Genomic DNA, 23,720 nt, shown 5'->3' on the forward strand with positions numbered 1-23,720 from the left:
TGTAATCTCATGTTCATAAGAATATATATTTAAATAGCCAAACAAAATATCCAAAAACTTGGTCAACGTGCACATTTTTCAACGTGGGGGCTCGTTGATTGAAATGAGGTAATTGAAAGATCTATAGCTCAACTATAGTGTCTGAAAGAAATATTCTGCTCTATAAAATGAATAGCAGAGGTAAATTTCCAGAAGAAAACAGTTTTGAAAAAATACTGATTTAAAAGAGGAAGGGAAATTTAAGAGTAGCCTAAACTAGAATGAAGGACACTCCCTTTTTTCTGTATGATGTTCTTGACAAGATAAACCTCTCATTAAATCTAACATATATCTACTTAACAGGTTTGAGATAGGTTCTACTCACTGGTTCTACACCTCTTATTCGTCTGCTGATTGCGTTTTAATAGTTCAATCTCTGTTTTCGTCCATTTTCTTCCTCCTTTTTTGACATCTCTATCCTTCTGGAACATCTACTCATTTGTTTCCTAGGTTATTGAATTCATAATTCTTGTTTCTATCTATCCCATCCAGAGTGAATTTCCTAAAGTTATCCGACTGCTCTGAAAATAAGTCAACTTGGAATTTAGGATTATTTGTCCAGAAGTCTGATGTTTCAGAATAAAAGAATAATTCCCAGCATTATTTTTTTTCTTTACTTCTGTGTGACTGCTAGTTGCTCCTGTCACCTAAAAAGTCCCCTAATTGGCCACCCCTGTCCTTCACCTTTCCCCCTTGGTAGTGATGATTTTGGTTTGTTTGTTGTTTTTTTTTTTTAACTAACACTGTATATCTCATTTTTATTCATCCTGGCTTACAGTGGTCACAGGAGGAGTTAGATAAGGCTTAAGTCTACGAAGCATTAGGAGGTGAGAAAAATAGACAGAAAGAAGAGACAGGGCAGACACTGACAGGCAAGGTCAGAGATCAAAAGCGACCATCAGATGAGGCCAAGATAGAGAAGGGAAGGAAAACAGAGGGTATGAAGGGGAAAAGACAAATGGGGACACAGACTTGGCTGTGGCTCTTTCTCTGATGCCTTTTGTTGCCTCAGCCCTCTCTTATGAATAGAGAAGAATATTTTAAAAGGAGGGAAAGGGGAAGCCATAGTGTGACCTCAGCTTTCAGAATGTTTGAGTCCATTGGTTTTTAGTGACATCTTTTAGATAGCCATTTGTGACCTGTCTTTTACCTTAAGCCCCCTAGTTTAATCTTGGGCTATTCTATTTGAACAGTACAAAAAATACCATTGGACACCTAATTGTTTCAAAATATCTGAATAAAATATCAAACAGGAATTTAAGCTACTATTTGATTCTTTAAAATTCTTCTTACTTCAGAGAACATTATTTTCAACCCCTGCAATGTTTTAATAATTACCTGTAACTTCAGGTGCATCTCTTAAGAAATCCACAAAATAAGTGTCAATGCCAAAATCCACCAAGGGTTTTTTCTCTTTTCCAAACTCCTCCTCCACCAATTTAATGAGAGCTGAATCAAACCAGTTCACATCCTCATCAACCGTGAAACGATCTGCAATAACCCGCTTGCATTCATGTTTCCACAGCTTTATCAGTACCTGATCGAAGAACAATCACAATCTGTGAAAGGTTCTAAACATTTACAGAAAGTCATGATACAATTCTTAGATCTGGCATGAAATCTTTTCCCCTTTCAATGCCTTACTCAAGCATCAGTCTTCAATCAATCAGTGGACTTTATTGAGCATCTCAGTGCACAATATTGGACTTCGCATTTGGAAGAGTGCCACAGACGTAAAGCATATATTCCCTACCTTCAGGGAATTTATACAATCTCATGGGTGAACAAAAATGACTTACAAATAGTGGGAGAAAAGAGAAAGAATGCGGATAAAATAGAAGGCAAATAGCAAAATGAAATATTGGAATATATACAAGTGGTAAGGCTGGGTATAAATAGATAAGTGTTAAGGATGGTTGTTTTATGCAATTTATGTTGAGAATTAATTGCTTCCTGGAGGAAGTGGAACTTACCCCATCCTTTGAAGACTTTGCTTTTTACATTAGTGTGGCAAGCTAAGAACATGCCAATTCACCTATTGTAACTGAATAATAATAATCATTGCAGTATCTTTTATAGTATTACATAGTAAGAGCCTAATGTGCCTGGAACTGAACGCTGGAGTGGATATAAACTAGTCAGGGTGGACACAGTTCAGGTCCCACATGAGGCTTACGGTCTTAATCCCCATTTTACAGATGAGGTATCTGAGGTACAGAAGAGTTAGGTGACTTGCCCACAGAGCAGATAATTGGCAGAGCTGGGATTAGAACCCAGGTCCTCTAGCCATGAGGCCACGTTGATTCTTGTACTTGTTAAGTACCAGGCACTGTATTAAGCACCGAGTAAAGAACAAAATATTCAGCTTGGACACAGTCTCTGTCCCACATGGGCTCATCATCTAAGTAGAGGGAGTAGGATTTAATCCCCATTTTACAGATGAGGAAACTGAAGCACAGAAAAGTTAAGTGACTTGCCCAAGGTCACAAAGCAGAAGAGTGGTAGAGTCGAGACCCAGGTCCTCTGACTCCCAGATCCTCTGACTCCCAGGCCAGTGTTCTTACAATACCAAATTTTCTCCTCTTCATTTGTTGTCAGTTGGAGAAAATGAGAACTCTGAAGGTATGACTTTCAAATACATTTTCAAAAGGTCCAGGTAGAGAAAAAATTTCAAAAGCCCAATTCGAAATAAATGCAAGTGGAAAGGAATGTACATTTTCCAACATGTGCTTGAGGACAATGTAAGACACCAAATGTGTGATGCCATCGACTCACCTGATTTCCCTATTTATTGATTATAGGCACATTCACATCATCAATAAAGACACTCATTTTCTTTCTGGCAGGAAGCCCAGAGGTTGTGCCCATTTGTCTGTCAACGTAACTACTACCAATCCTCGAGCATCACACTTACATCTGGTTCGCCAATAACTTCACAAGTTGTATTCAGCATCCCCTGCCAGATTTTAGAAAGGTCTCGAAGATTGAAAATGTAATGGAATTTAGCAGGGGTGGGCAGCATCTTCATTTTGGTCATTTGCCACAGCCTACGAGTCAAGGGTACCAGCCTAATCGCAGAATCTCTAACATCTTCCGAGAAGCCCCTTTGACGACAGTAGTGCCCGGCACCGATCACACCTGAAGGATAGAAATCACACATTTAAACTGGTTGACAGAAAATATAAAAAAATTTATTCAGATGAATCCAGAAAGGGAGGATTTTTTTTTAAGGGGTATAAAGAGCAAACTTATTTTTCAAATGTACTCCATGCCCAAGTATCCATTGTCTTTTTTATATGCTATGAAATAAGCCTACATGGTATATAAACTGACATCCAATCCTAAAATATGATAGACACACTCACACACATATATACACACACCCGGTGCCTTTAGCAAGGCAAATCTAGTCTATTTTAATAGTTTTATAGCAAAATCTCATAGAAGGCCTTCTCCAATCCTCTTTAAGGAATTCCTCCCCATTATCATGGCATTTATATTAGGCAAATATCGCTTAAATTTAAAGATGTGTACCAATGAAAAACATTGATTAGATCAGGCAGAAATCACACAAACTCCCTCCATATTTTACTCAAACAATACTACTCCAATCCAGAGGGTGTAGATGAGGAGTCAGCTTTGCAAACCTGTAAACTGAGGTTGAATGGGACAAATGCAGGCAGTAATAAAGAACATAAGAGGGAATTGCTTTCAGTGTGACATATACCCTTGCACAGGTACTGGTGCACACGTTTCACCAAACAAGTGGACTTCTGGGTGGTACATTCCAAGACACTATGAAGTTATCCACAATCAATACAGGATTGCTGAGGTGACTATAAGGAAAGCCCCCAATATCATCATTGGTATTTATTGAGCGCTTACTGCAGAGCACTATACTAAGCTCTTGGAAGAGTACAATGCAAAAGAGTTGGTAAACACATTCCCTTCCCATATCTGCAAGGTCCCTGTGGGCAAAGATCATTTAATTTACTTCTGGTGAACTTTGCCCAAGCACTTACTACAGTATTTTTCACTCCGTATTTGCTCAGTAAATACCAACAAATAGCATTGATTGATTAATTAATTGAATGTGAACCAGCAGTCCCAGACCAAGAGTACTGAGGCACAACAACAATGCCTGACTGTTATCATTCCTTCCGTGCCACAGCGAAGTTAAAATAGGAGGCTGGAGAGCAGGAAAAAAAGGAACAAGAAGCTTTACACCTCACTTTGGCTTGGGGACTCAAGTTGATTGGTGTAATCCCTGGGATTCATCTTTTGAAGACGAGATTTACCAGAAATTTGGGATTACAGAAATGATCATCAAGTCAGGAGCATTCCAAAGAGAATCAAGAGGGCCTAACTGTGAATGGGAAGTACAAACCACTCCTGCCAACTTTTCTGAGCATTGTATCCAAAGTTCAGGTTTGATCTTGATTCTATTTAGTTGCCATTGTTTTTACGAGATGTTCTTCCCCTTGACGCTGTTCAGTGCCATTGTTCTTGTCTGTCCATCTCCCCCGATTAGACTGTAAGCCCGTCAAACGGCAGGGACTGTCTCTATCTGTTGCCGACTTGTTCATCCCAAGCGCTTAGTACAGTGCTCTGCACATAGTAAGCGCTCAATAAATACTATTGAATGAATGAATGAATGAATGAATAATTGGGCACCCAACATCACTTGACTTTTGGGACCGTCATATCCAGATCGTGTATGTTATCATCTAAATACTGCACGCATCCTCCAGGAGATAGAGAGGCATCTTGGAAAGAGAAGGATTATCCCAAGGAGTGGAAACCATGGTACAGGAAGGCAAAGAGCTGCTCCTCAGCTCCTGCTGTCTCTGCTGATTACATATCCTAACCCACCCTCTTTGGCCTCCCTTTCTGCTGCTCTCACCCTCAAGCTCAGTTGGAAATCTTCTTACCAAAAATCTTGTCAATAGAAGCATTGGAGGGCAAAGTGCAGTTGAAAATAGAAAATTGTCTCTTGAGTCTCTGGGGGATGTCGTTGCGGCCTCCTCCGGGATGGATCATGGCCGCCAAAAACTGGATGTCCATAATGTTGGTAAACTCTCCAGGTTTCTCAGTGTTATAGAATCCATTTTGTTCCATCAGTTGCCGAACGATCTCATTAGTCACCTGAAAGAGACCCCTCGTAACTAAAGCAAATGGTTTATTCAGTTCTATTAGGTCCAGGAGTCCATTATTTCGGTATACCCAGTTCTCCAGTAATCTGAGCGTTGTGTTCTCTCACAACCCATGTTCAGGAAAACTCTCACTACAGGATCTACCCACACTCTCCGATGTTTCATGCATATGCCCAAAGGTATTTCTTCCAAAATCACGGCAGGTATATCCTAAGAGGCTTGTACTCTTAAATAAACGTACCCTAACTCGCTAACCACAATCCTCATAAAATACACACATTATGACCAAACGAAGAGTACTCAGTCATATTTACTGAATGCAGCATTTGACTAAGCATTTGAGAGACCACTCATAAAAATTCAACATTAAACTCAGATACTGAGAGACGTACTACAAGTGGAAAGGAATATTCATTTTCCAACATGTGCTTGAGAACAATGGAAGAGATCAAATGTGTGATGCCGTTAACTCACCTGATCTCCCCATTCATTGATTATAGGCATATTCACATCATCAATAAAGACAGTCATTTTCTTTCCTGCAGGAGGCCCATAGGTTGTGCCCATTCGTTTGTCAACATAACTCTCTATTGTCCGCTATTAAATAAAATGACCAAAAGAAAAATTAACCAAATAACACAAAGACATAAAGAATATGAACTAAAGTGAAATAAAGCCATAAGGGATTTCCTGGAAATGACTGGCACCTCACTTGCCTAGTAGGTAACTAGAAAGAAACAAAAGTCATTTTTTCCTGAAGTGTCTCTGTGCAAAGTCTGTTCAAAAACTACATTATTCTAACCATTTCAATTTGCTACATTATAAGTTCCTTGAAGGCAGGGATCAAAGACTACGTTTTTGAACTCTCCAAGCATTTACTACAGTGCTCCACACAAAATAAACTCTTATAGATACTGCCGATTGACCAAACCCATTGAATTGCATTGGGTAAAAAGTCTGGCTGAAAATGGAAAGTTAAAGAAATTCAGGAGTGAATGTAAGGCAGAATGGTCCTAAATGGGGCATCAGTAAATGAATGAATGCATGGGTGCTGGTTCTGGTTTCTGTGGTTTAAGAAGCAGTGTGGTCTAGTGGATAAATGGGCCTGGGAGTCAGAAGGATCTGGGTTTAATCCCGGCTCCTCCACTTGTCTGCTGTGTGACCGTGGGCAAGTCACTTAACTACTCTGTGCCTCAGTTCCCTCATCTGTAAAACAGGAATTAAGACTGGGAACCTCATGAGGGGCAGGGCCAGTGACAACTGGGTTAACCTGTATCTATTGCCAGAACTTACTACAATGCCTGTCACATAGTAAGCACTTAACAAATGCCATAAAAAAGCCAAGGCTTTTTTTCCTTCTTCTTTCATCCCTACTGAGGCAGGAGGGCTGCCTCACTGTCCCTCACTGGTGTGGGCAAAGGGAGAAGTCGGTCTCACTGCAGTTCCAGCCCTCGCCACAGGCCACAGCCTGGGGGCCAGCAATGTGCCACGGCAGCCAGTCGGTCACCAGTATGGCTCCCAGTTCCCGCAACGGGACGGAACTGGCTTCAGGCAGGACGTGAGGGACACAGGCCTCTCTAGGGTGGGGACAGAGGAAAGCCAGCCTCCAGTTCTGCTTCATGCACTCTTTCTAGGAGTTTGGTAGTTATATTTCATATACTAAAAGGCAACATCTTCACTAAGGGTGCTAACCTTTTCCACTTCTGCAAGCTAATTAACCAGATACCATCACAAACATAAGTTAGTCTTTTTTAGCCAGTCATTTATACTTTCTGAATTTTTACTTCTTAAATTCAAACTCCAGAAGCTAAATCATACATCCTGTGCTCCTTTTGACCATAGTTGTTATCTAAATACAAAGTGCCATTTTATCCACAGTGTTGAAATTTGCAAAGACCAATGGAACCTCCATTGCATTAGTGGATCCTACAGTGCCCCTCCATTATCTCCAAGAGAAAAAGAAAATATGATGTCAGAAATAGGAAGGAAAGATAACATTACATGACCCAGACACTGAAAATCACTAGAATACTGCCTTGGGATGATTAATGGACAATTTACAAGACACTGGGAATAGAGAAAACTACACCCCTGAAGAGGTTGTCTCTACAGAAACACTGTGTAGCATCCCTCTGTGCTGTTGTAGTTTGTAAATATATGACTGTGCTCAAAGTAAAGTTCCCTGCAAAAGGAAAAGAATAGAGCTAAGGTTTTGAAGGGAGTTGACCTATGTGAAAATGAAATTCTGTCAAGACCAGAGGCAAATTCAGTCAGTAATTGTATCACACTGCTGGTATCGGGCTTCTCTAGTCTGCCCCAGCCCCGAAAGGATCACTCCATTTCATTCTAGAGTTTCTGGAGATGCTAAAGTCCATGCCATAGAAGGGAGACAGGGTTGCCTAGTGAGAAGAGCAAGGTATGGGAATCCCTGGATGCCTGAGTTGATCATGGGCAAATCCTCTATGCCTCAGTTTCCTCAACTGTAAAATGGGGATAATAATTCCTGCCTCTATCTCACAGGGATGTTGAAGATAAAATAAATTGACTGAGGTGAAAGTGCTTAGCAAAAATAAAAAAGGGCTATACAAATTAAAGTTACTACCCTTAGCCTTTCCCCAGTCCTGGCGCAGCCCTATTTCCACAGTCTCTATATACTGTAAGCTCCTTGTGGACAGGGACCATGTCTACCATTACACTGTACTCTCCCAAGTATAGTATAGTGCTCTGTACCCAGTAAGTGCTCAAAAACACGATTAATTGATCTGGGGATATTAAAGGGTTTTCTGAGGGCCAAAGAAAGAAGGATGGGAGGGAAGGAAGGCTAGAATAGAGCTGGACCAGTCCTGAGCCTCACGCACTAGGCCCAATCCCTTAGTCCAGGGAGTTAGTAGTATCTAGATACCTTAGAATGTCCAGCCCCAAAATCAAATCCCTTGGGTTCGATTTATTTCCTGTTTTCTCTACAACTAGTATAGGGAGTGCACGTGGCAGAAGGATAGGGGTCCGAGGGCCCACCCTGCTTGACGTTCTAAAACCTTGAGAATCAATCAATCCACTGTATTTATTGAGCACTGACTGAGTGCAGAGGCCTGTTCTGAGCACTTGGAGAGAACAATACAAAAGAGTTGGTGGACACACTCCCTGCCCATAACGGACTTACAGTCTAGAGACAACTTGGCAGTGTTCCTGGAGGGAGAAACTGAGCCTTTCAGATATGGCTCAACACTGGTGTGGTGACTTCTGGATGCATTATTCTGCTAGGAGAGACTATTTCAGTACAATGACCAGCCAGAAAATAGGTGGGAACATCCTAATAATAATAATGATGGAGATAGTGATAATAGAGTGTACTAGGTGATTAACACTGTGCTAAACAATGAGGTAGAAAGATGATAATCAGTGCAGTTACAATCCCCTACCCCATACAGCCTCATCGTCTAAAAGGAGATAGAGACCAGAACTTGAGGCCCCGTTCTCTAAATGCAGAGGGACAGTGAAGCATATGCTCAGAGTGACTCTCGACCTCACTAAACTCTCATACTCTAACACAACAACAGAGGTGGTACCTGGAACATCAATGGGGTGGTTGCAGAAGAGAAGTTCAGAGTCTTGGACATATGGCTTTCAGGATTATATTTTGACATAAATCCATTGATGATGACCGTCTTTGCCGTTCCTTGCTCACCGATTAACAGCACAGCCTAAAGATGAGGAGAATTTCAAGTGAGTCCAAGATATGAAGGGCCTGAATTTAGGTGGGTGACCACAAAGTCACCAGTGTCCCTGCAGTTCAGAATTTGTGTAGCAGAAGTAAGCATTTAATTATTAATAAGTGCTTCCAGTATTAATGACCTCAGGTAAAATAAATAGGGCAATAATACAACCAGGCCCCCAGACACATACAATTATTTCTCCCAGACAGCCGATCCAAACACACTGACAGAAACAGATGAGTCTTCAGATTGCCAAAGACATGCCCCCTTAGTCAAGTACACTTAGCAAATAAGTTAGAGAAATCGTACCTTGCCCTGTTTAGCAACCGTTTTAATTAGGAAATCAGTCCTCACGTTGTCAACATTTGGCACCAGTATGGAACCATATTCTGGAGTAATATCAGAAGGATAAACATAGTCTTCGATACGTGAATCCCAGTGCATCCATTTACCTGGTTAAGACAAAACAAATACAAATCTTCAAGACCACTGGTACTTTAAGTCTAAATGATGCCCACTTTTCAAAGGATCACAATTTTAGAGCCCAGTTTCCTAAACATAATGAGCTTTAGAAATGAATACCCACAAGCTGAACCCACAGTTCAAGGAAAACATTGACATTTCTGCATGTGCTGCTCTATGGCCAGAATGGAATGAAAAGTCAAAGGGGAAACTGAATGACATTAGTTTATACTTGGAAATTTCAACTAATCTCTGCCTTTTCACAAGACTCAGCATTTTAAAAAGGAAGAATAATCAGAGCAACCACACCCTGCTAGAAAAGTGATATTTCATTTCCAATTCAATTGTCTGTGTTCAATAAAAACAGGGCTTTATTCAACCATTTCAAAGACACCTGGGTTTTAGTGGGTGGACAATATTTCACTATTAGGTTTCCCAAACCGAAATTTTCAGGTGTGATTCTGGGAACTCCATAAAGCAATCAATTTTTACAGTGAGGGTTTTGCTTGTGTCATACCTAGGCATTCATTTTTTTTTTTATTTTAACCTCTTTCACAGTTTGTACTATTGTAATAACTGGAAAGATTTATCCAATTTCCAAAAGTACTTTGTTTTTTTAAATCAAGTGCAAGGACTGTGTATACACATTCTCAGAGGCATTTAGTAATGCTTTTTTGAATGAGATATGGAATGAGGGACCTAAGTCATACTAGAAATATAAAGTCTTCAATACAGGGTGACCAGTGGGCAGCCCGTAAGTATTTCAGAATGAAATGAAACACAAATCACCCATAAATCACATAAGTGGGGCGGGGTGGGGGGGAGTTTAAAAAAATCTCTGTCTTACCTCTTCTAAACATGTAAATTGTAACTTTTTTTTTACAAAAAAAATGTAATTTATATTTGGTTTCCTCATTCATGCAAAGTCAAATCTGAACAAGCAACATTTTAACTGTGGAAATTCTACTGTCTAGTATCAAATTAGAATTAGGCGATCCCATGCCTTGGGAAAAGGGTCTAGGATTGAAAGTAAGGAGGACTCGGTTCTATTCCCCTTTCTGCCAACAGCCTGCTATGGGAACCTGGATAACTCACAACCTCTCTGAGCCTCAATTATCTCATCTGTAAATTGGGGATCAGACACCTGTTTTCCCTACCTCTTAGATTACGATCTTTGAGTGGGTCAGGGACAGTGTCTGATCTGATTATCTCTTATCTACCCTAGCACTTGTAGAGTGCTTGACACATAGTGTCTAATAAACATCACGCCTACCTATTGGATAGGCGTATTGGGAATAGTTGCCTGTATCAATTTGCTGTTCTCCAAAATCTATTCACTCATATTTGACCCATTTTTTTTTTGCATCTCACCATCACTGGTCACATAGTAGTCAAATATAGTCTCTTCATTTCCTCCTGGTTGTGGCAAATCCAATTTCAGTGTTTCATGAGATCGAAGCCAGTGTTCCATTTTATGCCGGTCATCTAGCTCCAGCAAAGCCCCAACACTCCACATCAGAGAGAAAATATACAATCTCTCCAGGTGTTCGGATGTTACCTCCCCTCCCTGTTCCTGGAGAATGAAGAAGTATCTTTTAATGACACAGTCACCCTCAAGCTAAAATACTGAGATTCAAATATTATATTTTGATGATTGAGCCATATGAGTAAAAAAATGTTCCTTCCACCTTGATTGCAAAATTCAAGCTAGACCGCTAGTTGTTTAAAAAAAGATCTTCATCATTTTAACAGTAATAAGTCTAAAAAAAGACTGTGCATTATTCTGAATTCTGGTGCTTGGTACAGTTTGCTGCACAAAATAAGTGCTCAGTACTCTACTACTATATCATGCAAGTTTTTCATTATTCACAAGCAAAACAGTAGCAGTAACTGAGAGGTCAGAGACCTTCACACATTTGTTTTCCTCCTTTTAATTCATTAGTATACTGCATCTTACCAACTCTTTTGTATTGTACTATCTCAAGTATTTAGTACAATGCTTTGCTCACAGTAAACACTCAGTGAATATGATTGATTGATCTTGATCATGGTTTCAAATTAAGCATTCATCTTCACAAATCAACTCAGTGGATCTGAAGAAAACTATCTGAAATCCTGATTAATCTGAATTCTTAGGTTACCTTTGGAGGGATAAGTCCTTGTAACATATTGATGCTTTGCACAATGACAAAGGCCTCCAGCATCTCTATTTTGTACTCCAAGCTCTGGATACTGAAGCGATACAATTCGGAGAAGGATTCCGTATACAGCCGGCGGAGGATTTCAGCTTCTTGTGGAGAACGTTTTTTCAAAAAACCCTATTAGTGCAAAGAAATTTTGGAATTGGACACAAAACTCTAGCCACCAAAGGAAATGAGTATTTGCAATTTGTAGGTATGAAAATTCAGATCACTTCAAATGCAATGTGTTTGACATTAGAGGTGCAGAATTTCAATCCTATTTTCCTGGAAGGAAGAAGGATGGAGAATTCTCCGGGGAGAACAGAGGAATGAGGAGGTGAACCTAGGATTCCCATAAGAGCTAGAGAAAGAAGGAAGAACAGGACTTTCAGACTTTTAGAAATAAAATGTTTCCTGTATTAATAATTAACAATTATTATGGCATTTGTTAAGTGCTTACTAAAAGCCAGGCACTTTTAATCAGTGGGGTGGATACAAGAAAATCAGGTTAGACAGATTACATGTCCCCCATGGGATTTACAATCTCAATCCCCATTTTACAGATGAGGTAACAGAGGAACAGGGAAGTTAAGTAACTTGCCCAAAGCCACACAAGCAGACAAATGACGGGGACGAGATTAGAACCCATGACCTTCTGACTCACAGACCTGGACTCTATTATGCCATGCTGCTTCCCCAATCTTGCAAAAATCTTATTAAAATAGAAGGAAATATACAGAAATGTAAATAAATTGAAATTAGGAAAATGAGGTTTTGTTTTGTTTTTTCAGTCAAGTAGAAGTTAGCCAAAAACAAAGTACAAGTGCAGGATTGGACACGCATGATCTTGAAGTGATTCTATAAAGATAATATTGTCAAACTAGTGTAAGAGTACACATATTTTTGAAATAATGAGTGAAACCATTTTAAGAGAAATCTATGAGATTGAGAATTCTTCATGGATTCTTGTTACTTTCCCTTAACCTTATAAGCAATAGAACAATATACAACATTCTGGAGTTAATGCAACATGGAATCATTCACTTGAGCTCTTAAACAATTCAGATTATTAACGGGTATTGATTCAAACAAACAGGCCTCCTAAAGCAGTATTTGCTATAAACTCATTCCCCAAAATGCCTTCCAATCTTCTAAAAATTGATCACCTGCTTTTTTAGGCCTGTGTCTCATTTCTAAGTACTGTCAAGAGGAAAAGACCTACTTAAAAAATAAATACAACAACAAATTCTAATTTGGTATTGTTGGGGTAATGGATTTTTAGAGTCATGCACATTTCCGGTATATGGATTTGGAATATAATTAAGATGACATTTTCAGGGGAGGCCGGGGGAGGAGAAAAAAGGAGTCTTGAATAAACTAAAACTACACTATGTTCTTCCATAATATGTTTTCATTAGTGGAGAGAATGTCATTAGGGAATTAGGGAACTCTATCTGACAACACCGTCTATATGAATAGAATATGATGTGATGTTGGAAAAGATGTCAATCGAGGCTCATTCACTAGATTGTGAATTTTCCTTAAAACTGGAACCAAGAGCATACAGAGCCCAATGTTATAGAAATCCTCAGTGTATTTTGCTGTCCTTAGTTTAACTGAGACAAGTTTTTCCATTTATTCCAGGTATTTGCTTTGCTTATGAAGAATGTAAGTCTACATTTTATGGCTATCATGGTGATATTTCAGTTCCAGTCAGCTTCTTACATTCTGATCTGCCTAATTCAGTTTTCTTCATCTTTCATCCATATGGAAATGGTGTTGAACTTTTATTAAAGATTATGAGTAGCTCTACATTCCTATAGGACAAGCTATAACATCAGCATTTGTCAACGTTTACATTCAAAAATTGGGATGATCCTCATCAACTTTTTTTAATCGAATTAATTTCCTAAAATTGAACTTCATGCACTATCTGAATGCTAAATGTCACAGCATGTTCGTGACAAATATTTACTCAGTGGAACTTAACTAGAGAAATAACTGAAGCGTTCACCCCATAAAGCTGACAATGCTGTCTAAAACAAACCATCCTGAAGGAAAAAAAAATAGCAATAACAACATGATAGTTTTTTGGCACTTGAAATTTAAAAATCAGTGGTGACGGAAAGCCTTAAATTTTATAGTGAATTTCTCAAGATGTGTGTGTGTGTATATAATGCATATACACACACCCACATTCTATATATCAAGGTATAAATAATAATTTAAAACAAAATCACACAAATGCACACATGCACACATGGGTGTGTGTGCAAAAACAGTCCTGCTTTGGATTCAGGGAGACAACACATGGAGAAGAAGAAGTCAGGGAAAAACTAAAATGAAGGTTTGGGGAAAGCTGGGGGCTGGAAGAAGGCAACTGGGTGAAGGCAGAGGCATCAGTGGAAGAAGAGATCTGAGATTCTAAAATACAGGGATTGAAGACCAAATTCAGGGGGAGAACAGGGGTGAGGGAGTAGGCAGAGATTAAGTCCAGGAGAAAGAGTACTTAGTACAGTGCTCAGCACATAGTAAGTGCTTAACAAGAACCATTATCATCATCATCATCATCAATGAGGAGTCTGAGGGAAGGAAGAGGCTGAGGGCAAATGGTGAGTCTAAAAGGAGATAGGAATCTAAGAGATGCTCAGATCTGTGAAAAAGATGAGAAACAGGAAAAAGGAGGAATGCAGGGCCAAAGGGAGCTGTACTGATGTAAAAATGTGGGTGAGGGAAGGAAAATTTGGGCAGGTCCCACATGAACAGTTGCTAGAAATGCAAATTGAGGTATATACATTTTAGATTATTATACCAAGGCACTGGATCTCTTGTACTATACCTCAAGAATAGGACTCCAGTTGAGGACAGAAGAACTCATAAAAACCATACCATTCCGAGAAACAGTGGCAGGAGATGCATTGTCAATATTATGCGGCTCAAACACTATTTTGCAATTAGGGGCCATTGGAATACGATCCCCATTTGCAAGAGTAAGAGTTTTGTTGTCATCCAACACTGAATTTAGATTCTCAATCCAGATAGCATCAACTGGCCCATCAAGAACTATCCATATATGTTCCCCTACAAAATCAAAATAGAATAATTTTACATTTATCAGAAGGAAAAATGTTTTGCCTTAGAAAATGCACTCCATAGCCATTCAAATTACTTTTTAGGTCTGCCACTGAATATACAGCTGTTGCATAATAACAGTTCAATTTATATATGGAAACCAACCTGATCACAAGCCATCAGTAGGAATGATAAATAGGAGTTCCATTAGTCATTCAGAATCCATTTAGCATTAACAATTACCTTAAATAGCCTAATGCTGGTCTTTCTTCAACACCTATCACTTATTAATGGGGACAAATTTAGCAATCCTAATCTTTTCTTTACCATTCAGGAACCAGAGAACATACTGTTGACCAGTCAATCAATCATATATACTGAGTGCTTACTATTTGCAGAACACTGCACTAAACACTTGGGAGAGTACAGTATAATACAGGTGGTAGACACATTCCCTGCCCACAGTGACCAGAAACAAATATAAGCATATTTAATAATCTAAACAGATTAAATTAACTGCTTAAATTTCTATGTGTGTGGTGACCAGATTTGGGGTAGCTTAAAATGAAATGGTTTGGACTTTGCTGAGCCCTTGAGCTAGGTGTTTTCCAAACACCTAGACAGTCTTTGAAAAGATGACAAGGGAGTTGCAGAGTAGAAAAGGAGAAACTACATATCCCAGGAAGCAAGGGAGCTGATTCCATACTTTTTTCCTCTACAGTCAAGGGTGGTCTTAAAGTCCTCAGAGTTCTCAAGTGGTGTTTGGGGAGGGGGCTGGAGAGAGACAGGTTCAGGGACAAAACTTTTCTCTTCCCTCCTGGTGCTAGTGGAGCAGAGAAGACTTTGCTCCAGCTCTGCAGAGCAGACTCCACCAAGTAAGGCGCTCCGATTCCCAAATTAAGGGAACGGGAGGTGGCCCAGGGAAGGAGGAGTTGACCATCTAGTTTGGAATTTTCTGGTGCAAATCTCAGTTTATGGGCTTAAATCTTTACTTTCCTGCATTCTTTTCAATTGTATCTACAATTAAAATATCATTTGTTTGCAGGCATATGTAATCAGAGTCTTACCATATTTAGGATCAGATGGAGCCCTAAACAAGTCTTCTCTACACCCAGCCACCATCCCATCTCCCTGTTCCCATTCCTGTGCAAGCTCCTTAAATGGCCTGTAAACATCTGAAGCTTTCACTTTCTCTCCATCATCTTAATTGAATTAATAAAGGTGATTTTTTGTTGTTACAACCATTGAAAAGCAGTGTCGCCTAGTAGAAAGAGCATGGTCCTGGGAGTCAGAGAACATGGAATCTAATCCTGGCTCTGCAACCCTGGCCTGCTATGTGACCTTGGGCAAGTCACTTAAACTTTTCTGTGCCTCAGCTACCTCATCTGCAAAATGGAGATTAAGCCTGGGAGCTCCAAGAGGGACACGGACTGTACCCAACCTGATTATCTTGTATCTAACCCAACACTTTGTTAAGTGCTTACTGTGTGCTAGGCACCGTACCTAACACCATAAAATGATGTGGCCCAATGATACACTGTATTAAGAGACTTAATTAAATGATAAACAATAATACAGTTTTTGCATTGATGTTAAGTATGACTCTCTAAATGCCAGAAGTCTCTCTTCATGGCTTTACAAAGCTACACAACTTCACATATAGGACTAATATTACAGGGAAAATCATCCAGCAATTCACTGCTTTTACATTCACTAATATCAGATTTTAAGTAACAAGTAGGATTATTAAACATCCTAAAGTTTAATTTCTAATTTGTGTTTAAGGGACTATCGCTTAATACAACTCTTCCTTCCCATTTGCTTCGCATCATAAACTCTGATTTACTGGAAAAGCATATTTTCTTCTACAAAGCACAACTGGATTTCATTTCTACCTTTCTTTGCTCTCAAAGTTTTCCTCCAAAGGGTGGAGAAAATCCCATCTGTCCAGTCATTTGTTGCTACATCCAAACGGCCAAACATCTGTGAGGCCGTGATCGCCTTGGGATTCATTCGCATCTCACGGTGTGGCTGTCCACAATCTGAAGAGAGGAATAATTGGGCTTAATCTCTTGTGAATGATTTGAACTTCAAGCAAAATGTAATTGTATTCCATTACAGTAATCTCTAATACACACTCATTCCTAAGAAAATGCAAGATTGTCCTAGAGGTGTCGCTTTCCAAGTGTGTGAGTAAAAAGAGGGTGGGCAGCTTCTAGTAGAACTGAGAGGACAGGAGGAGTGAAAGTCTTCAAAGATCTAAATGGGTCTGAAAAAACTAATTAGCACCCCTTTTCACCTGACTCTGAAACTCCAAGGTCTATTCAGTTCTCCAAAGGTCTCAATTCCTGTCAGCTGAGACCTGGAATGAGTGAGACTGGGTAACCCCCTCAAAATCATATGGTTTTTTCCTCCATAGCTGGAAGTCTTTGGGAACACTGACTTCTGTGGTCCTCAAAGAGTTGGGTCTAGGTTTGTTGTGAAACTAACAGATAAGAATTAGAGCCTTCAAACTTCATATCTTGTTCCCCAATTCTTTAAAATCTTCTTAAAGAGGAATATCTGCTGGGCAAGGAAAGCAAGAAGCTGCTATTTAGAATAATGTAGAAACAGCACAGATATAATCTAAGAGTTCTTTAAACTCCACAGCTCCAAGGTCTTTCAAATTACAATATGCTTGATTAAATTTTGTGCCTGAAATACCTCCTAGAAGATACTTTGCTGTCCATATTATCCACTTTAATGAGAAAAGGCCTTGTGACCTAAGGAAAAGACAAACGAAACTAATGCATGAATCACTGAACTTTTCCTCTTGGCCAACCACAGGAAATAAATTTAAATCATTAGCATCTAATCTTGAAAAATTAGCTGGGCTTTTCCTTCTGGATTTACAGGTATAATGAAATGTTTACTCTTCAGATTGGGGCCAACAAGCTTTGCAGACTTCAAAACTATGAAAGAAGTGGGGGGGGGGGAATTAAATTCAGCTTCCTGGGAGAGAATGGGCATACACATAGACAGATCAATCAATGGTAGTTCAATGCTTACTGTGTGCAAAGCACTGCCCTAAGTGCTTGGGAAAGTATAATACAGATTTGATGGGTGTGATCCTGCCCTTTAGGAGTTTACAGTCTACAAGTGGGGACAGACATAAAAACAGATTAAGGATAGGGGAAATAGTAGAGTATAAGAAAATTTACATAAGTCTGTGGGGCTGGGGTGGGTATCAAGGAGCTTAAGAAGTACACAGGCAAGTTCATAGTTGATGCAAAGGGGAGGGCAGATAGGGGAAATAAAGGACTTAGTCTGGGAAGGACTCTTGGAGGAGATGTAATTTTAGGAGAGTTTTGAAGGTGAGGAGACTGGTGGACTATCAGCTATGAAGGGATACAGATTTTCAGCCCCGAGGAAGAATGGGCAGGGGGCTGGTGGTGGGATAGTTGAGATCGAGGAACAGAGAGTAGGTTGGTGTTTGAGGAGCAGAATGTACAGGTTGGGTTGTAGTAGGAAGAAGAAAACAGAACAGAGAAGCATGGCGTAGTGGATAGAACACAGGCCTGGGAGTCAGAAGAACCTAGGTTCTAACCCCAGTTCTGCCGCTTGTCTGCTGTGTGACCTTGGGAAAGTCATTTAACTTCTCTATGCCTCAGTTATCTGTAAAATGGGGATTAAGATAGTGAGCCTCATGTGGGAAAGGGACTGTATCCAACCTGATTATCTTGTATCTATGCCAGTGCTTAGTACAGTGCCTGGCACAGAATAAGTGCTTAAAAATACCACAATTATTATTCTTATTATAATTATTATTATTAGAAAAACAGTGAAGTTGGGTAGGAGGAAGAGAGCTGATTGAGTGCCTTAAAATCTTTGGTGAGAATTTTCTGTTTAATGTGCAGATGGATAGGCAATCACTTGAAGGCTTCTGAGGAGTGGGGAGATATTGACCGAATAAATTTTTTTTAGAAAAACTATTCAGGCAGCTGAGTGGAGTGTGGACCGAGTGGGGAAAAAATAGGATGCATTGAGTTCATAAGTTGGTTGATGCATTAGTCAAGACAGGAAATGATGAGTGCTTGTATCAGCACAGTTTGGATGGAGAGGAAAAGGCAGATTCTAGAGATGTCGTGAAGGTAGAACCAACAAGATTTCGTGACAGACTGAATTTGTGGGTTGGATATGAGAGATGAGTCTAGGATAATCCCAATGCTTGTGAGACAGGGCAGTGGTTGTGTTGTCTACAGTGATAGGAATGTCATGGGGAGGGCAGGATTAGGGTGGGAAGATTAGGAGTTCTGTTTCGGACATGTTAAGAATGAGGTCTCTGAGTAGAGATGTCTTGGGAGCAAAAGGAAATGTGAGACTGCAGAGAAGAAGACAGGCCAGGGCTGGTGAAGAGGGGGAGTAGATCTGGGAATCATCCACATAAAGGTGGTAGTTGAAAATGTAGGAATAAGTGATTTCTCTATGGGAGTGAGTATAATTGCAAAATATAAGGGGACCCAGAACTAAGCCTTGAGACCCCTACAGTTAAAGGGTGGGACGCAGAGGAGGAGCCCGCCAAAGAGGTTGAGAAGGAGTTATTAGAGAGATAGGAGGAGAGCCAGGAGCAGACAGTGCCAGCGTAACTAAGGTCAGATAAGATTTCCAGAAAAGGTGGGGGGGGCAGATGATCGAAGTGCATGACATTAAGATCTGGTGTAATTATTCTGCCTCTTGTAACTTTGGAGTGTGTGACCTATGATATTTCAAACCTGCTAAAATTCAATTTGACAGCTGAATTTTATTTTTCTAGGGACAGTCAGATTGTCAGAAACCTTTATATTTTTTTAAAAATACTTTAGATCATGAAAGTATTAAAAATACTAAAATCCAAATGAAATACACACATACACACACATGTATATATATAATATCAGAGTCTTCATGTATTCATGTTTTGTCTTCAGATTAAGATTCCTTTAACTGATATTCATGTGAAACAAGTTATCTCTGGACAATAACAAAGATATCTAAGGTTTGAGGGGAAATAAATATACCGAACAGCATGTATTATACTCTTCATTCCATAGTCGATTAAATAAACTGGGGAATAGATAATTTTTTAAGTCCCAAAATAAAGTACTTGGGGGCTGAATTAAAAAAAAAAATCCTAGGATTCCTGATACCCACCCACGTTCTACTAGCAAGAATATGTTGTCTACCCTAGGGATGAGTTCATTTGCAGACTACTCCTCATTGGTGCACATGAGTAAAGGTAAAGTGTGATTTTTAGGGTTAACTCTATAAATGAAATTAATTTAAGTATGGTGGAGATATCTAACTCCAAATGTTTCCCTGAATCGGAACTCCCTCCTTCCCTTCACACAGAACATAGTTTTGCTTATATTCAAAACCCTCCTAAAATCCTACCTCCACCAACAGTTTTCCCTAATTTTCCAGCCCCCTGAGCTACATCATCCACTCAACCAACTCTAGCACTTAGTGTATTTCTACCTCCCTTAGCACTCATCTTTATATGTATACTCAATTACTGGGACCATTCAGGTGTAAATATTTTCATATTTGTCTCTCTCATTAAAGTGTAAGCTGCTGGTAGGCAGAGAATGTGCCACTTCTTTATTCTGTATTTTCCAAGTCTGTAGTACAGTGCTCCACACTGAGGGGAACTCAATAAATGCTACTACTAGAGAATTAACAACTGTTCAGGAACTGCCTGAAACCTGTGTGGCCACCACCAATCCTGTTGCCCTCGGTCTGCCCTACTGAATCACATTCTTCTGCCTTTTGCCTGCCCCAACCTCAATCTGTCTACCACATTAGTCTTGGACATTGATGTTTTTCACCATGTGTAAAAACATATCCATTTATTTAGCATAGCATGGACTAGTTGAAAGAACACAAGCCTGGCAATCCAAGGATCTGGGTTCTAAACCTGACTGTCAATTGCTTGATGTGTGACCTTGGGCAAGTCACTTATTTTTCTCTGTGCCTATTTCCTCATCAGTAAAATGGGGATTCAATACCTGTTCTCCCTTTTAAATGCGAGCCCCATGTGGGACAGAGACTGTCTTATATCTATTCCAGCACTTACAGTGCTTGGCACATGATAAGCACTTAAATACCACCTTTATTATTATGGTTATTATTATTATGAAACTTACGAGAGTGGATAAGATACCTGGTTCTCTCTGCTACACAGACTGTGAGTTCTGTGTGGTACAGGCACTGTGTCCGATCTGATTACCTTGTATCTACTTCAACAGTCCTGATCTTGAGTAGGGATTTACAATACCAAAACTCCTTACCTGTCATGGACTTCATCAAGGTATGGATACAGGTAGTTTTCCCAGCTCCACTAGGTCCTAGGGTCATCATTCCATGCCTCACTCTCTGAGTTTCAAACAGCTGGATGACTTTCAGTTTCCAAGGAGGATGGCTAATTAATCCAGCTTCTTCCACCTTAAAAAAAACCAAATACCCAGATCATGCCAAAGTGCATCTAAGAGAACCCATTCAATCAAAGCATGTTGCTCTTCGGCTTATCTTCCATTGAGACCATCTTCTTAGTTACTAAGGCAAAGAATTTGAAACTTCCACAAAATCTAGCATTATACATATAATGGTCTGCCACAAGATTAAAGTAAAATGTTATTTTCATCAATACTGAGTAGGAATCCAGACTTGCAAAAGTGTAATTCAGTTTTATCCATTTTATATGTTGTTTTTGATTCTAAAAAACCTAAGAAGGTTTTATTCCATTATATGATTTGTCATCTGCTAGGAAACAATAACTTTTCAATACCAACTTGCAGGTGAGAAAAGTGAATCATGGAGATACTGTAATTTACTGAACATCCTAGTGCAGATCTCTGATAAAGTCATAGTTAGAACCTAGAAACCCTCACAATATGTGCAGCAAGTTGCACCAAATGCAAAGAATAAGTATATCTTCCATGGGCTCACAGATGGTTGTAGCTTGACACTTAAGCTTCTCTTTTAACTCTAGGCGATAACTAACACAAAATGCCTTTTTTTCCATATGAAATAACTTTACCTGTCTATTAATAGCAGCTTCTAATGCTGGGTAGCCTGCCTTGTCCAACTGAATGCTTGGGAACAGGTCTTCAATTAAACTCAGGAATAATGGTTCATCCTCATCTATCTATGGAAAAGGAAAGATTATCACATAAGAATAAAAATCAATAAAACCAGGCAAGCTTTGTTCTGTAGGAATGCAAAGGAAATTTCCACTGTTTGGAAATAGGGCTGATGAAAAGCCTACAGTAGGTGCTCAGCCAGTAGACTAGTCATAAAATTGGCAGCCTGACTAAACAACGTCACAAAATCAGTTCCTCTAGTAATATGTATTCCTGTCTTGAGATCTGGATTTAAACTGTGTAGGAGTGGCACTGTGGGAAGGGGGGAATTTAGGGATGAAAAGAAGAGAATTAAGGGAAAAAGGGATGTCATACTTTATAAGGGTAAATGTAGTCCCAAAGGGACTGGCAGACATCTTTGTTCTTGAAACAATTCTCATAAACCATTGTCAGGAATCAAGATGGGTGCTGAGTGCTATTACTCTGCATGAACTCAGTCTCTTCTGGGACAACCTAATCCCCAGAAAGTCTCCTTCCAGAGAATAATGTCAAAACACTAATATTCCAGAAATTTTCAGAAATGACTAAACAAATCCATTAGGCAGGATCACATTCTCAGGAACACTGAAGAGCAGAACAAAAGAGCAGGAACTGAGACTAGAAACAGAGATTTTTCTTAATAGCCACACAGTGCTTGCCACCAACTCAACACCTTCGAATTCCCAACACTAGTCTCCAGGACAAACAGCACTGAGAACCCTTACTCTGCCTCCCCTTTTGGTCTCACAGGCTAGATATAGCTGCAACTCAACAGTTTTCATGTGATTAAAAAAAACTCACTCAAATATGTAAGCTATGATCTTTAAACTATGTTGGACTAACAATTATTATTGACTCCAATTCCTCACACCACATTTAAGAGAAGAATAGTAAAGTTCAGAAAATATTCACCGGTTTCATTGTTTGGAGAGAGAATTTGCACGTGTCCTCCAGGGCTTTGTCCATGGAGCCACAAAGACCAGGCCCTCGGCAAGTTCCCAGTGCACCTTCAGTGAAATTGGTCTGCCCATCTGCAACTCATCTGCAACCTTCAACTTACCTCTGCAAGTCTTACCAGTTTAGAAAGATTCATATCTCTTAGAACCCTCATGACAATAGTTGATTCAGTATCATCAGGATTGGCTCTTTTAGCGGCTCCCAGAGTCCGAAGTACAGATAAAATATTACGTAGGCCAAAGTCATAATGCACCTAAGAAATTTGAGATACATCTGAATTTTTAATTTGAGTACAGTTAAATCAAATTTTTCAGTAGGCATGCTGCCAGTATAATAATGATTTCCTTATAATTAGGTACAAACAATGGACAATATCAATAGTTTTGCAGCCAAATAGACAGTTACTCAAAACAATTCTTGCTATTCCTATCCCTCAACTCACACCCTTTTTGTGGGCAGAAAGAGGCAAAATTAATTCTGGCAGCCATCACTGAACCATCATCAGAATGAATCTTACGTTTCTTGTCCTCACACACCTCAAAATCCAGCAACACTGATGGGTTGGGCTCATTTAATTAAATCTACTTCTTCCCCATCCTTTAATTTATTTCAGTGTCTGTCTCCAAATTAAATCACCTGAAGACAGGAATCATTTCTTACACTTCTGTTTTACCTTCCAAAGTCCTGAATATGGTGCTTTGTACAGAATAAGTATACAACAAATACTACTGATTGATTCATCTCATTTTTAACAATGCTGAAAAGGTAAGAAAATACATGTTCAACACATAAATGCAATAACAGGAGTTTATTGAGGAGCTATGATGAGTGGTAGAAATTTGAGGAATTAAACTGGGAAAGTTTCCTGGAGGGTATAGATTTCAATGAAGGGAAAAACATGGCTTGGCCAACAAGGGACAAATGTCAGGCAGAAGACACAGGAGAGAAAGGAAAGACAAGACCAGAACAAAAATGCAGTCAAAGCAAAAGATAAAGACAGATATGAAT

General features: G+C 39.5%; 1 protein-coding gene across 1 annotated transcript in view; it reads right to left on the minus strand.

The window, feature by feature from the left end:
- The window catches only part of DNAH5 (dynein axonemal heavy chain 5), a 174,361-nt gene that overhangs the window by 64,167 nt on the left and 86,474 nt on the right, over positions 1-23,720 (minus strand). Inside the window, exons 39-51 of the mRNA XM_039910642.1 lie at positions 22,831-22,965; positions 21,674-21,781; positions 20,925-21,078; positions 16,515-16,661; positions 14,387-14,628; positions 11,509-11,685; positions 10,739-10,940; positions 9,215-9,357; positions 8,759-8,893; positions 5,667-5,789; positions 4,971-5,184; positions 2,954-3,177; positions 1,378-1,576 (exon numbers count right to left, since the gene is read on the minus strand). Of these exons, the coding sequence (XP_039766576.1) occupies positions 1,378-1,576; positions 2,954-3,177; positions 4,971-5,184; positions 5,667-5,789; positions 8,759-8,893; positions 9,215-9,357; positions 10,739-10,940; positions 11,509-11,685; positions 14,387-14,628; positions 16,515-16,661; positions 20,925-21,078; positions 21,674-21,781; positions 22,831-22,965 (2,203 nt within the window). The remainder of the gene's footprint in view (positions 1-1,377; positions 1,577-2,953; positions 3,178-4,970; positions 5,185-5,666; positions 5,790-8,758; positions 8,894-9,214; positions 9,358-10,738; positions 10,941-11,508; positions 11,686-14,386; positions 14,629-16,514; positions 16,662-20,924; positions 21,079-21,673; positions 21,782-22,830; positions 22,966-23,720) is intronic.

The sequence above is a fragment of the Ornithorhynchus anatinus genome, chromosome X3 (assembly GCF_004115215.2).
Source record: "Ornithorhynchus anatinus isolate Pmale09 chromosome X3, mOrnAna1.pri.v4, whole genome shotgun sequence".
NCBI classification, from domain to species: Eukaryota; Metazoa; Chordata; class Mammalia; order Monotremata; family Ornithorhynchidae; genus Ornithorhynchus; species Ornithorhynchus anatinus.